This window comes from Cariama cristata, unplaced genomic scaffold (genome assembly GCF_000690535.1).
Source record: "Cariama cristata isolate BGI_N322 unplaced genomic scaffold, ASM69053v1 scaffold41641, whole genome shotgun sequence".
NCBI lineage: Eukaryota > Metazoa > Chordata > Aves > Cariamiformes > Cariamidae > Cariama > Cariama cristata.
The window spans coordinates 1-16,618 of record NW_009600593.1 but is presented as its reverse complement, the minus strand read 5'-3'; the positions used below and the strand labels follow the sequence as shown (position 1 = coordinate 16,618).

General features: G+C 38.5%; 1 protein-coding gene across 1 annotated transcript; it reads right to left on the bottom strand.

Annotated features, from left to right (window-relative positions):
• Nucleotides 1–353: 353 nt before the first annotated feature.
• SHCBP1L (SHC SH2-domain binding protein 1-like) lies at nt 354–14,799 on the bottom strand (the record flags this gene model as incomplete). Its single annotated transcript, XM_009710070.1, has 12 exons — nt 354–676; nt 1,445–1,586; nt 1,933–2,019; nt 2,780–2,898; nt 3,848–3,979; nt 7,019–7,139; nt 8,395–8,563; nt 8,665–8,898; nt 11,484–11,576; nt 12,699–12,907; nt 13,914–14,029; nt 14,629–14,799. Coding segments are annotated over 12 exons (1,916 nt in total), but the record flags the coding sequence as incomplete, so codon positions are not given.
• Between the last annotated feature and the right edge of the window lie 1,819 nt (nt 14,800–16,618).

The window sequence follows — 16,618 nt, the reverse complement described above, 5'->3', positions numbered from 1 at the left end:
TTTTGGGGGGGTTGTGGGATTTTTTGGGGGGTTTTTGTTTGTTTTTTATAATGAGAAGTTAAATAAATACACTAAAAAAAAAATTCATCAGAGCACTAGCAAAGCATCAGCATGTAGATTAGCAGAGTACATGCACAGCCCCCATGCTAGAGTTCTGTTTTCTACCATGTTATGCATACTTGCAGCAAGGAAGCAAAGTTTCCACATGCAATATATGTACTATTAATAAATATTTGTCACAATTTAGTAACATTATGGAAGGCTAATGGAGCAGGTTAACTCCTTGGAAAGCAGCACTAAAAATAATATCTTGTGCAAATCTCTTATTGCAATTCCATTAGGAGTCAGGACAGTCAAAAAAGAAAGGTACCAAAACTTCCTTTCCCATTCCATTTGAACTGATTGCCCACAATAGAAACAAACATTTCCTGTGACATTAAGTTGTCATCAGCTTCTGTGATTCCCAGTTCACTCAGTCTTTTCTTTTGCATCTGGCTCTTCTTTGCAGAAGTGGCCCCAAGTTCATTTGCAATTTTGTAATTGCCTTCAGTTTGTTCAGAAATCTCAGCTTGCTCATAAAGCTCCAACTCATCAGTTACACACTCTGGCAGTTCTTCTTGCCTGAAGCCCTCTACACAGGCTGTCCCATCACCTGACTGGGTAGGTTGTGTATTCCCTAAGTCAGGAAACAATAAGAATGTCATCAACAATCTCACAAAAAACAGCCAAATCATTTAGAACCCCTGGAATTAAATTTTCTTCAGTCGTAACATTTTCACCTCATCCCACTCTCTTTTTGGAGAGCTACTTAGTGACAGCCATATATTCCAAATACAGTGTAAGGTGATTAGGAGAAGGTTTCTTCTCGAGATGACTTCAACTTGCCAAGCAATAGTGATACTAGCGAAAATTACAGTGGGTTTACACATTGCACTTAGTGACAGTTCTCCTTGAATAAGACATAATATGAGAAACACAGTTGTCACATTGTATTTACTGCAGAGAAAAAATTCTGTGCTGGGAGCATGTCTTAGCTCTAATGCATGAAAGAAAAAAATCAGCAGAGAATTATCATGCATCAGAAGAGCTGTAAGAGAAGTCATATCTGCTTTCTTGCTGGTCATACTCTTGTTTCGGTATGACCCAAGGAGGCCATCAGTCATCCAAGGCTCTGCTCAGTAGGGAGCGCAGATCGGGTACGTAAGTACTTTATAATGGAAGTCCACACACACCATGAAACACAGACATTCACAGTATTTCTCTGCAGCAAGTTCATCCTTTAGGAAATTCCAGTGTTCTGAGAGTTATGAAGATTTATTTTAGCTAAACCAATCTAGAAATTATTAGAAAATTTAAGAGACTTGATCATGAATTATGCAATCCAAAAACCTGGGCATACTAGATTTACTAGTTTTAGGAGTTTCTTCTAGGAAGAGAAAAATACCTTTTGTTCTCTCTGCTGAAGCATCCTTTACATCAGAGGGCATTGTTGGTCTAACCAGGACCACACCATATCCTTCATTATTATGGATCATATTATTGACCATGGTTATCTTGGGGATGTCATAATGTTCATCTAAAAAGTTCTACAGCAAAGAAGTGGAAATTCAACATGTTATGTCCAGCTAAAGAGATGCAAAATATTCCAGTTTTAGGTAGAATCAGTTCTACCTAAATTGGCTAGAATTTTATTATTTGTCTATGCTCCTGACATTGCAAGAGGCATTTTCTTTCTGGCAGATAAGAAATAAAACAAGCATACTGCTTTGGTGGACCAACCCAAGGCAAACAAGTGCAATTATCATCATATGTGACACGTGAGAGTTCTACCATAAGGCAGCAGGTTTATAAGCCACCTAAATGCAAATTATTTGCATTAATTCTAGCAGCTGTAAGCTTTTGAAAAACCAGTACATTCTGCCTTGAACTGACCTTTATAAGTATTCCCTCCTTGCAGTGGTGTATGCCATTGTCTAACAGACTGCATGTACTACCTGGATATATTTCCACACCAGCACCCTACAAGATAAAATTGATAGCAGTTCAAAAATAGTTCAGGCACATTTCCAGTTTAACTTGACAACTCCATTGCGGATCTTTGTGTCCATCTGCTAGTTTGCGCAATGCAAAATTGCATTACCACTCCAGCTTCACAGCTTTGTTAAGCAACTTAAGCAGCAACACTCAAGGTTGAGGCTCCATGGATAATATTATTGCCACCAGTCCGTAAAAGCTCTGGTAAAGAGTAACTGCATAGCCTTGCATTACTTTCTTGTTCTTTAGACATCCACCTCAACACTCAAAGCCCCATCATTCATCAAAATGTCCTAATCAGAGCTCATTTCTGTGTTTACCATCCTTCTGTAAGAATCAATGCACAAGGTGTCCAAAAAGGGCATTTAATTTGCAGAAGAAATGCACAGTTTAATGAGAAAATTATTTATGGGCAGAGGAAACAGAAAATCACTTTAAAAGTATTGCAGGACATGAATCAGTCCAGCAATGCAGCAATGACTATTTCACAGATGTTCCCTGTTACTACATTGTTTTCATAGCATCGCACACAAATTGGCATGAGACACTTTCCTAGACAATATTGGAGGCTACAGGGCCCCTGGGACCAATCTCCTAAACTCAATAACATGTAGCTGTCCAAAATGAATTCGTAAAGGTTCTCTCAAGAGCGACAGAAGTCACCCCGTTACAGACTGTATTATTTCCAAGCAGAAACCTTTGTTTTAATTTAGGAAATAAGCCAGAGGTAAGAATTTGTTTGTACCTTGGCACCATACAGATCTGAGTTTTTCATGAATAGCTCAGCTGATGTTCGTACTGTTATGCCTGTAGTTTCACACTGTAACACACAATTCTCCAGGGTGGTTTTCCCATGATGGACATCTACATACACAGAAAACAAATACTGTTGAATGAATCAGTTATGCAAAGGCAAACCTGTCCTATAGACAGATGGACTTGTAGCATTTTTGCAGTGTACTAAAACTACTCTTTTAATTTTATCCACTTCATGTTAATTTTACTGATTTCCTCATGCATGGTTTGTACTCATGCTATTTTTCCAGTATAAACAGGAATACTGCTACAAGGAAGCATTAGACAAAAATTTGCCTTAAAGATTTTTTGGCCTTTTTTTTTCTTTGAATGTGACAGCAACTATTCTTTTTGTTACATTCCTAAGAGACTTTTGAATTAATAAGACATTAAATACATGTATACAGCTGTTAATGAACATTTTAACATGTTTAAAACCAAATGTCTGTTGAGGCAAAGTATTAGTTAGCATCTTCTGCAAAAACCAAATGCCATGGCCAATAAACTCATTGGATACAACTTAGGACTATTTGAGCCTCAGTTTGAATGTGCTGTCAGCAAAGTTCTACACTACTTCTACAGCTTACGCCATTCCTCAATGGAAAGCTGGCTGGGTTCAGCTACAGCTGAATATTGCCATGAGGATTCTTTTGTGGAAAGAGGAATTATTTCTTCTTCCAGGCAGCCTGACATCAGCTGTGCAGCAGTCACAGTCAGGTTGCCTTAACAGCAGAAAAATTATCAAGTCAAATGATCTTATCCAAGTACAAGAATAAAACACAAGAGCCACAATAGCTTGAAAGTACAAAGAGTAGGTTATTTTGATTATACCTTATAATCCACATTATAAGCAAGTTAAAAAAAAAAGGGGGGGGGAAGCCTTGATATTTATTACCTGTAGGGCTCCTCTCTACAATATTTTGTTAAAACTAGTGAACTTCAACACTAGGTCCCAGTTTTAATGCTAATAGTAAGTTATAAAAGATTCACAAATTGGTCAAGGTGTTTTTATACTTACTTAAAATCCCCTCCACAGCATCATGTTGCACTAACTTTAAATTGGAGATCCTTATATTGGCTCCTGTACAGTCAACAAAGTTGTCTCCTTTCCCTTGTTTTTCTATCACAATATCATCTGGCAGGCCATAGCCTTAAAGCAGAGGTGAAAGACGCAAGTTTGATGAATAACTGGTAACAGTCAGGTGCTCAGTACGTAGCAGACATTTAAATTAAATACAGAGGTTTTAAACTTGAGGTCTAATATCTTGAATAGGATTTTCCACCCAGTGGCCAGGCTATGCCTTACATCCCCTCTATACAAAGGTACAGGCACTCAAAACCAAACTCAAAAGTTACCTTACTTGAATGACACACAATAAAATACGAAGTTATTTTAGACAGTTGAACGAAAGGGTAACCGAGCTCACATTTGCCAAGGCCAAAGTTCTCACTCCCAAAAACTAGAACAGAGCAGGAAGATGCAGTAACCAAGGACACACAAGCATCTGCAGTCTGTTTTCGAAGTACAGAAGTTCACTAGAGTAGGCAGAGGTCCCAAAGAGCATGGCAGAAAATGCAGTCACCATCACAACACAAGGAAGCAAGCGCAAAGGACTCAATATTGTTAGTAAGCTTCACTCAACTTCCCTATTTAAATGAAACTTGGGTCAAAATTTTATGTTTCTGTGTTACATGGGCTTCCAAATTAATTCAGATTAAAAAGAAACATTCACAAGCATATGCCAACATTGATTTACTAAGCCATCCACAGTTGTCAGCATTCAACCACTTACAGGGAAATTTATGAGCATGTAAAGCTTTTATTGCTTGTCACTGACAAGAATCATGATAAGGAAAGCAATAATGCAGCATCTATTAAAGCAGCGTGTGTCCTATCATTTTCTGAAAGCACACACAAACTCAGATAAGAAGTGCCTGAGCAGGATGCTAGCTTTTAACCAAGTACATAAATAAATACTGTAATGTGCAAGTAGAAAGGTTAAAAAACGAAAAAACCTTTGAACAATAGTTAGCAGAAAGTTTTAAAGACAGCAGATTTCATGCAAAGTTAAGTGATTGATACTTCAACACGCTACACTATCTAGAAATCTTTTCCCACTGCTGCTGATTTACAGTCACCCCTGGGGCGGAGGTGGCATGGGGCAGTTTACTTCCAGTACATAAAAAGAGAGCACCACAGGACAGCAAATGGCAGATCTAGTTTAACTTCACACCACCGCAGAAAGAGGTTATTATCCAAGGCAAGAGTTTTAGGAATAACTGTCCTACAAACTACCTGCAGTTTTTCTAACCATGCTTTTAGCTTGATATACACTTCACCTCTGAAGTACCAGCTCTAAGAAGGAAGTCAGTGACAAGACAAGGAATAGAGAAGGAAAGATTCACTTGCTGTCAAGTAGTGTTCAATACCCAACGTGGTCACGGCTGTATGCCCTGCCTGGGAGCTAAGTGACATCACAGAAGATAAAAGCAATTGTCATCCAGTAACACTGATCACGGATGTTAGATGGGCTGATGCTACAAGTTCCCAGCCAGCTTGAACTACTACTGTACAAGCAGAAGGGAAGTTCTTAGGTGCCTTTGCTACACATTTTTGTTATATGTTAGTTATCCTAACCACAATTTCCTGCAGCTGCTACTTCTTTAACCTTATTTCTTGTAAGTTTTTATTTATCCCTGACCTACTAATCCTCATACTTTCAACCTTAGTACTGACTTGCACAGTGACTCGAAAAAAATAAAAGCTTTACTAAGCAAAGTGACATTATCTCCTTGATAAGTCACCCCTTCATCCCAAGAAACCCACCAAAACATCCAGCTGCTCAGATTAGCGCCAGCAAAATTTTTCTTGATGCTTCTACTTCAAACGTTTTTGGCTGCTACTATTGCTATAAAAACTTCTCTAACAGGAGTCTATATAAGAAGATTAAATACCCTGACATGTACTCATTATTCAGAGAGTGGTTCGTACTAAAGATACATATTTATATGCCTCGCTCCTTAAAATAGAGCAACTCATCCTTTAATAGGCGAGCTATTGCACCATTTGCATTACTGTTTCCTCAAAGCTAGAAAAGCAATAAATACAACCCCACACAACTTTAGAACAATGTCATTCTTGCAGATAAAGCACTTTATTGAGGTCCTTTATCCTGCAGGTGCATTGTCTATCAGCATACATATCTCTAAATCAAACATACACAAGAGAAGGGCAAGAGAGAAAATGACACTTACAAAAGAAGAAGGGCAAGAAAAATAAAGTCCAGAACAGCAGGAAATTAAACTCCTAGCCTTCTTCCCATTAAGAAGTTTTGACAAGATAAAAAGGCAGCTAAACAAGTATCTGAAAAGCTGCACAAGCCCCAGTGATATACAGACTATTACACTGCAACAGAGTGCACGTGCCTAAAGCAGAGGAATTAGACTGAGAAATTTGGAATTGTGAGGAAGAGATAGCAACATATCCTAGACAAGGGGAAGTATTTAAAACACAAATATTTTGCAAGAAAAATGGAATCACATATAGTGTGCTTGTTTCTACATAAAAAATATACACGTTAAATCAACGGCTCCTTCCTCTACCCATACGCTTCACATAATGCAGACTCACACTAGTAGTTCCCCCCACAACCACTGACATGCAATAAGTGCCATAAAATAAGTTCTAATAGCACTTGGCTCTTCCCCTCTGTATTCACCAGTGCTGTACTAGCACTGAGTCTTAGCGTACATCTCTGAAGCAGATTAAGGCATGCAAAGAAGAACAAGGACATCTCTCAAGTATCCTTAAGTTACTGGCTCTAAAAACTGAAGCATCTCAGAATGACTTCTGTGCTTCCAAGATTAAAAAAAACAAGTCCCTCATGTTTCTGTTGAATCCTCTCTATCTATATAATCAGGATTTATCCAGACAAATAGTTAGGAGGAAATGATGAATTTGCTATTAATGAGCTAAATTTGCAGTTTATTTGCAGAAATAACTATGGCTAAAGAAACAGCTTACTCCACCCTGCATTAGACATGGCTCTACAAGCAGAAATGGGAACACTTTGAAGAAAAAAGCAAATGCTCCTGCCAAACTTTGCAAAAAGTAAATCCTTATGCAGAGCTAGTTTAAGGCTTTCAGTCTACTTTGTTTTAAGGACCTTTATGCTAGCAAACCTTCTACCTTCTAGTTCAACTGAATCAGCAATGCAGAACACTCCATCTACAACATAATGACCAGGACAGATGATGACTGTGTCTCCTTCGTAACAGGCATTTACAGCTGCCAGTGGATCATTGTGAAACTGTAAAAGACAAACATTATAATCAGCTCCTGAAGAATGCTATAAAAATGGATGCATTTATGCCCTTAAAGTTTGCTTTTCAATTAAATGATGCTGCTTTTGCTTAAAACAAACCCTTTTTAATGGCACCAATAATACACAATTTCTACTTTGAATTCAAGAATCATAGCACTCTCTGGACAAAAACAGCCTTAAAACATTCCTTTGATGTTTGTGTAATGTCCATTCCCCCATGAGAAAACTGGGGCAGAGACACAGACTGAAGAGCATATGCACCAGAAAGCAAACCTCAATATGGCCTTGGTTCCAGGCCAATATCTGAATTGTGCCTCAAGTGACTTGCCATGAATTACTGAAGAAATAGATGACAGAAGGTAAAGAAAATAAAACCCACAAACAACTCTGCAACTAGATTTGACCTGGACTAAACACTGATGTAACCCTTCGCTCCCGGTGCGAGTTACCCCAAAATAGTGGCAAATATGGGGTCCACATGGTCCTTTTTCTTGCCCAGAGAGGATAGGCTGACATCCTTAACAAATATTACTGAGGACTCCATGGTGAAGGATAACAAATAGTACAGAAAAATCGCACATTTATTGCTTCCCAGAAAATTCCAGCATAAGCATAGCGAGAGCATTTTTCAATTGCTAATTCAGAAAATCTGATTTATAGCCCAAAAGTTAATCTAGGACCTTCCCTGTGGCTCCGTTTTGGCCACCTGTAATTCACAAACTTGATCAGACCACAGCAAGCAATTTCATTTGAGCCCAACGAGTCCAGACTGTTCTTAATTGCTCAAGTGGTCAGTCCTGTCTGAATTCACTAAAACCAAACATAACTGCTCTAAAATAAATGTATCTCCTACATAGAACTAAAGCAACAGAATGACATTTCTTTCTTCAAACTCTAGATCTTTATCAGTAGCATCAAAAGACACAGGTATTTCAAAACTAAATGTAAGTATTATGCTTTACCATATTTCATCACAGAATTGTTACAGAAGGTTTATCTCATTTCCTACACACAGGAAGGAAACTGCTTGTATAGAGTACTCAGCAGACACAAATGAATTAAAAGAAATTATTTGTATCATCTAGTCTTACCACTTATTAACTTACAGTCCTTTTTTTTGAACTGATAAAAAAATAATACTGTGCAAATGTATCTTGCACATGATAAATTAACTTACTCTTCCACATTGTTTCTTGAGGAGAAGAAAGTATTAGCAGACAGACAATTCCTGTTACTGTACCTGTAATTCTAGTTCGTCACCACAAGATTCAGGGCAAAGTTTATCCCTCATCAATGACTGCAGTAGACTTGCCATCATGGTTGAGGATACAACATGAGTGATCTTGGTACCTGTTGGTCTCAGTCCTTTAGCTTGGAGACCACTGTACTTTTGGTAACCAAACACATACCTAAAAGAAGCACAACAAAGCTGTCAGTTCTTTCTTCAGTAAAGAACATCCATGTGCAATTTCCCACATGGCCACTCTCCTTGCACAAACCCACCAAGTACCTCAGCAGAGGATTCTCAATTAGTTTTAGCTTTTGTTTCAAGTGCTCTATTTTCTCATACAATTTTAGTCCTTCCACCATGGAGACGTTCTCTACTTCTGAGTCCGAATCACTGCTTGATATGCTGTTCCTCACATTTAAAAACTTCCTGTAAAGCTCTTCACATTGAGACAAGAAGTTCTGGTAATCAGCTACAAGCCCAGAAGGCACACGGTGTTCAAGGATGTCATAATGCCTGCAATTCAGAGCAAGGGGTCAGTATATTTTCATTTACAATTCTGAAAGATCAAATACAAACCCGGAGAGAACCTGAGGAGTTCTGCATCAGTACTCTAGTCAAGATTCTCAGCAGTCTATATCAACACTGCTCAATTTTTTTTTTTTGAAAGCAGCAAAACCAAGAATCTGAACAAAGATATTACTTTCTAAACAGTTGCCCATCCACCTTGAAAGATTATACACAATTATCAGAAACTCACTCTAAAATAAAGGCATAAGCACAGCTATAAAAAAATAGTAAGAATTTAGAAGGCAATTAGATACAAAAATTAGTCTATTTTTAAGCATTTATTAGAAAAATTGAGAAAATATTATCTGAAATAGAAGAAAAATCCTATAATGTGAAGTCTCTATTAACAACTATCTAAACAGCTACCTGGACAAAAACACAGAATGAATAAGAAAGGTATTATCAGAACCAGATGAAGACATGAAGGCACTGCATAGTAAATTTTGCACCACCCCAAGAGTATCCTCTACAAATGAAATTGCAGGCCAGAAAATGCCAGCCCGTAGTTGCATTGCCAAAGTCAGAAAGATGAGGACATCTGCCAGCTAGACGGTGCCAAAAAGTCCAGGGCCAATCATGTAGGGCCAATCATGGTCACTACAAAAAAGCTGGACAGCAATTAATGATACAAATAAAACAAGATTTAATTATCTCACACCATTTCTGTAGGGAACCAGATGAACATAGTACAAATAGCTCTATTAAAGAGGCTACACAAAATAAGGACAAAGATATTCCCTCAACTTTCAGAGGTTCTTTAAATGGTGCACTTAAAGCATGCTGCAAAGAGTAAGAAAATTTGCAGTCAGAGCAGTCAGTATCTATACAGTCCCAATAAACAGGGTTTACAGAAACATAAAGAGCCTCATAAAATTTTGGCAATGGGGTTATGAGAGGCAGAGTAAATCAATGCAGCATGATTAATAGCAGAAGAATTTATAGCAATATAGAAATATAAAATATTTGAAGGAAACCAAATGTTGTACATAATTTGGCCCATTTTAGAGCTGGTCACCATGAAAGCACATAAAACTATCTTGTTTTTTCAAGCTTTAGTTAAACAGTTCATACAGTTTTACTTGCCTCAGAAGACTAGTACAACCTAATGTGCAGTGTAATGATACTGTCTGTTCTCATTAAAACAGTGCACACCAGAGAGCTGAAAAGTATAAAGTATCATATGTTTCCATGCATTGAAGATTAATGTTATTTCTGAGCTGACACATCAATGCTTAGATCACAACACAGGATAGCACCAACATCAGTGTAGCTTGGAGGACAGGCTTTGTATAAAGCATGGTGTGGGAGAATAAGAAAGGATAACATTTACTTTTCTGCTTGAAGACACTGTTTAAGCATTTTGGATTCTCACTAAAATGGCTGTAAGGACACGCAAAGCGTTAAAAAAAAATAACAAAAAATTGTCTCATGGCACATCATTGCATTCTGGTTTCATTCCATGCCAAGTCTCCATAAGGCTCCAAAAACTCAACAGAATAGCCATTTGCTGGAGCATACAAGTATAAACGCTTCAGAAACACATACAATTTCCATATATAACACTTCCTCATAATTTGTATGATCTCAGAAAAATACAGGCATATCAGAATCCTCAAATGTCACATCGTGTCCTGTTTGAAAGACAGGCCTGCAGCCACCTTTATAGCGTGGGTAATTATACTGATTTTCTTTGTAAAGCACATGCTATCTGCTATATTCTAGCACACATAATGCCATATTCTAAGTAACATTTCAGGGTAGGTTATAAATATTCACTGATGTAGTTCTCCAGTATCATAGCAGTATCAAATTTGGATCTGAATGACACACAAACTTCTGGATACTCATGATGCTAAGTTATAATAAGTAAAGGAATTGAAAAATAACTCTCATGATAGACTTAAGAAAAAGACAGCGTGTCAAAGCTCAGGGAAAATCTACAGTAAACTCACTTTTCAATTATTCATTCCAGGTATGTTTTATAGTATGCTTTGGTCATTTAGCACCCTCAAAAATATAACCAGGTTGTGTCCTTGTCCACTGCTTCGGTTCCATATGGCAAAACAGCATCAAAAACTCACCTTCAGAAAACCTAATGCCAACTAATCCCACTAGGGAGAGAAATACACACATTCCTCCTTCAGCATGACCAATTTACAAGTTTTTGTTTTCATTCAGTTCCATTCTGGTTCTTATTCTATGCCCCGAGGTATGAGAGCATCCCAGCTAGCTTTAATTAGGATTACAATTCATACCAATTTGAAGGAGGCTATAGCTGGGTTTGGAGTGCCACCTGATGGAAGGTCAAGGATTACAGGAAAAAACTGAGGGTTCAGAAATCAAGTGGCAACCTCAGTTGCACCCTCTTTCCATTCAAGATTTTGACCATCAGACAGTGAATGCTGTTAGAACAAACTTGCTTTGATTTACTAGTGAACAGGGGTTTTTTTTAAATCTAGTTGTGTGTCACTATTCCCACATTACCCTTTTTGGTGCTTCTACCCTAATAATATCAAAGGTGTTGCACTTACAATCTCAGTCGAGGCTCAACGCATCGCACAAAGTAATCAAAATCATCCTCCTCCTCCTCATCCCAGGTCCTCCAGATGCACTGGTAGAAGAACCTTTTGGAGCAAAGTAAGCATTTAATCACACAAAGGAGGTCACATTTACCTGGGCAGAGACAACAGGACTGGTAACACGAATGTAACCAACTTGAGAATTCATCTCAAAGCATCACCTCTCTTCAATTCCATGTTAACTGTCCTGTAAACTATTCAGTATATGCAGAAGTTATCTTTCTTGTCTGTTGTTTACCTGCATAAAGAGTTTTATTTTGTGTATCTAAGTTCAAAACTCATAACAGCCTGAGTTCCACATTCATCGAAAGAGAGCGAACAGCTAAAAGCTGGATTTGAAAACAAGATTTACACTCATAAGATCCTGACACTTTTTGGTTGTTCGGTTTTGGTCAGCCATCCTTCAGCTAAGCTTTCTTTTTAACGATGAGTTTGTCACCTCCATCATTCAAGCTTAGATCTCTACTACCGACTAATTCTCAACAGAACATGTCTCTTCTCCCCTTTTCCTCCCATGCCCACCACTTCTGAAACAGCCCTTTTTCTAGACAGGAAGGTCATTCTTCCTATTTTAGATTTTTCATCCGGTTCTACAGGCTATTTGTAGACAGCTTTCAAACAGCTTGCAGTATATGTAAGCAAGGGAAATGGAAAAGAGAAAGAGATGATAAAGAAAGGAGAAAAAAAAAAAAAAAGAAGACATAAGATGTGAACAGACACCTGAAGAATAAAGAGCAAATTTAAGGAAGGAGGCAAAATACAGAAAAAGACAATTGGGACAAAAAAGGAAAAAAATCCACCAAAATGTTATAGAAGAGAAAGGAACACTGCACTAGAGCCAGCAAGGTGATACAGCCCAAGGAAATCCATGGTGGAGAACAGAGGGAAAGCAACACTTTTTTTTTTCCCCCCTTTTTGACACAGAAAGCAGACCGACAATAAGCTGCAGCTAAACGTACCTTGTGATTGTGTGATTACCTGTAGCTGCAGAGGACACCACAGATTTTCTCTGTGAGCAGTCTCTTCATAGTACCAGTCATCAGATTTACTTTGGAAAGTGGCTTGGGGAGCTGCCAGCATGACCAGAAGAACTCAGGGCACCACCCATTGGATACTACCAGAGCGTAATTGTTCAAAACAAAAATTAAACCTTGAGCATTTTCCTACCTGACATGCTCTATGGCTAATGCTGTCTGGTCAAACTCTCCTGACTCATCATACACAACCCACAGCTCCTGCAGTGGTATCTGACGCTCCTTCAGCTCCAAGAGTTCCTGCATGCACTCCAAGGTAAAGGTGCTATCCCGCGACTCACACAGGAAAGGCTCACTGAGTTGCACAACTGCTTTCAGAGCTGAGTACTCCACATCAACAACCTGTTGGAATAAATAGTTCTCAAGATTTCTCAGAACCTCAGATACAGCTGAGGAAGGCTAACATGACGTGCATAAGTCAGCAGGCCATACTGCAAGTGCCAGTTGACCCACACAAAACAAGGCACATTGCATAGTACAGCAAAGGCAATCTATTCAGCTGAAGTGAGAACCCCAGAATTAAGCTTCTCAGAACCACACATCTAGAGCCTTTTCCACATTCAAAGCTTCATTCAAATCCCTCATAATACTCATACAAGGCCAGAAAGCTGCATGTCTATTTTATTTTTTTCTTTTGCTTTTTTAAAAAAGTAGGCAAAAGCAGTATCCTCAGACTCAAACAAATCAATACCTTACAGTTCTTAGGGACTCCTTTGGGGCTCATTTTTCAAAGTGCCCACAGGACACAAACAATACAAAGAGTTAGTCTGGGCCAGTGAAAGCCATTTTGTCACTAATTGGGCTGAAAAGCTGAGGGGGTACAAAGTTTTTCCCTCTTCAAACACATAACAGAATTGCGAGTTTGAACATCCAAGGTTTGCACAAAGATGTATGACTTGGACATTGAGAGACCTAGAAAAAGATTATCCCAAACCAGCAGTCCTCAGTGGGTCTATGACAGGAGCATGCAAAGCAGAAGGGCTACTGTCAGTACCAAGGTGCGTTAAAAGGAAGAATTTCACGGATAAAAAAACTGACAAATTATCAGACCCTGATATTTGAAAAGACTACATTGCAACAGCCAGCTCCAGACCAAGTACTTTTCCCCTCCGTGCCCACAGAGTTCTACTTCACAGCTCACTCGCACTGACTTGGTGTTCCCTTTTCCAGTTTCAAGCAAGGAGCCCTTTGAAAAAATTCCTATTGCTCTAGCCAACACTGGCAATTAGATAGGAAAAAATTACTATTTTCTACCAGCTCATAAGCTTCATAGATAAATGATCTGTCTGCTACAGAGGTAAATTATGTCAACCAGAGACAAATGCCTGAGCAACTGCATTCCATTTACCTCAATAAGGACCTCAAACACATTAGTGCGCCAGACTGCCTGCCATCCAGATGGTTCAAGGACCTTCTCCAGGTACTCAGCTGTGAATTCTTTCACCTCAGAAGCTTTGCAGTCAGCTAAAAAGAAATTGTAGACAATACATTTATGCAAGGTAAGAAAGAAAAGTGCTCCAGATCGTTGGAAAACAAAACTCAACGCAGTTGACTTTACCACATCTAAAGTTGGATTTCATTCTGTTTTGCTCGTGATAACTATCAGCATTTTTGCCATCTCAGTACTGAGATAGCTGGAGAATCATCTGTTTTATGCTTCTCTGGAAGAAGAGATCCACTACTCAACACTTCAGGTACCGAAGGTTTCAGTGCCAGTGGTATTAAACAGCTAATCTGTGCCTTATCTTAAACAGTCTTACTACACACAAAAAAATTTAGCAAGATCAGTTAAAACAAGGCACAGAATCCAATATTAGCACCTTTGCATTTCAATCATTCAGATTTGATTTACTTATATTAATACCATTGCCTCCTGGTCCCCCAGCTAGAGCAGCTGAGGTTACTGCATAAGTGACGGCAGTACACTACATCTTTTTCTAGTCCCAGTTATTAAGAGCATCTCACAGTTTAATACAGAATTAACTCCATTTAAACTGGATCATTTAAACAGACACTACAAGAAACCTGATTACATGTTCTTTTTCTACTAAGAAATCACTTACCCAAGATGTAATCCTGGTAAGCTTTAAATCGCTCGTAAAACAAAAGATGATCAGTGTGAAAAATATCTGGAAAAAGCACATTCCCATCTGGCACAGTCCTTCCTAAAGCAGTCCCTGGTTTGTCACGACTGCCATAATCACTACAGGAATCATCATCTTCCTGGAGCAGATCTGGGGAGAGGAATAGGAACAAAGCAAACCCCGCAAACTGTCAGTATAATGCAATCATCGCTCACTCCTCTATTCCCAAAGAATTCCTGTTCAGCCCTGGATCTATCATGAACCTGCTTTGTACAACATATCTTAAGTTATCCCTGGTGAAGAGACTATCTTACTTGCTCTCTTCTTCAGAATATTTATCCTGTCCCAAAAGAGGATCTCCCTATCTGTTGCCACCTGCCCTGAGCTGCAGATACATGCTCATTTACTTTGTTCTATACGCAAGACCTGAAATCCTTTAGATAATACATTACCATTCATGTAGATATTATGCCTTGTTAGTACACTGCCTGCATCACCCAGACGTGGTATCGGTAATCCAAATTATTTTGGAACATGTATAAAACTAGCTGATCCCACACACAACTGATCCAAAAATAACACACCGGATTACTGCGAGCAAAGAGGAAAATGTAAGTAAGATGCATGATAAAACTGCAGATACTAGTCTCAGCTAAAGATGTGTTTTCACAGTTGCCCTTTCCTTCTATTAAGTCTTTCCCTGTTCTTCAGTACAAGCATTCTTTTTGTATTTTAATAAACTAACAAACAACAAAGTTTCCACACCTGAAATCTCCATGGAAATTCTAAGCAATGTATTTAGACAGAAAGAACACTGCATTGTAATTTTTAGCCCGCTTAAACAGACATTGGCTGAATCTTTACTTTGAAAGCTCGATGCAATGATAGCACCCCTTTAGAAGTCTCCAAAAAAGTGTCTCCACTTGTGCTCTCTTTACAAACTCAGTGAACTCAGTCACTGTTGGTCTTACAGTATCTCTCAGGCCTGGTCATCTATACGTTCAGAAAATGTTACGAGACATGACTGCAGTAAACCAAGGGTGATGACGACTCAGGTTTTGTTGTTTTTTTTATTTTCCCCCTTTTCCTTAACTTAACAGCTAAAGGCACCCTCATTGTCCACAACTTGATTCTTTAACAATCCATAGGCCTCTGCATTTTCATTAGACTACAGTTTGACCATTACCATATACCTAAAAAAAGAAAAAAAAAAAAAATCTCATTCTAACACATCCCTTAGATTTCAAGATGCATTATGAAAGCTAGTAGTTTTGACCTCAAATTTGTTTAAGTTCTTATATATCTGGGGCCAAACTCAATCAACAACACACAAATCAGAACCAGTGTATGAGTCAGTTACAAGCACTTAGACAATATAACTTTTCTTTGTAGCAGAACCACTGTCATAACATGTAAAGAAAGGAAACGAAAAGGTGATTTATGAAATATTTTAAAAGATTCCTGTAAAACTGTAGCTATGTTACACGTATGCTGTAAATAGGAATTTTTTTTCCTACACATCCATAATCAAATCCATCAATTATGACAGCAATACCCTGTACAAGCCACACTATGAATTCCAGAACAAGCCATTTAATTCAGTTTGCTCTTTTTTTACAAACTGCAAGCTTATAACCACGTATTAATAATGACCTGGCACTGAGCAATGATACTCAGTAGATACTAAAAGCACCAATACACCAGTCTTACTCTATTAAGGTAGAGGGCAGGGGAGTCACTTCCAGGGAAGTATTTTTCCTCTGCCAGTGTTTCAAACACATACACGTTCCTGGACGCTGATTTAAATGCCTGTGGTATGCACCCGAGACACAGACCATAAGTTCATAATCAAAAGAAATAATAAAAAAAAAACCAAACCACATTTTACTTGGCTGTGTTTCCCTCCAAAGACATCCCCATGTTCCCTGGCAGGGCACCGTTTCTAGCCCGGTCCCCACCCCACGCACCC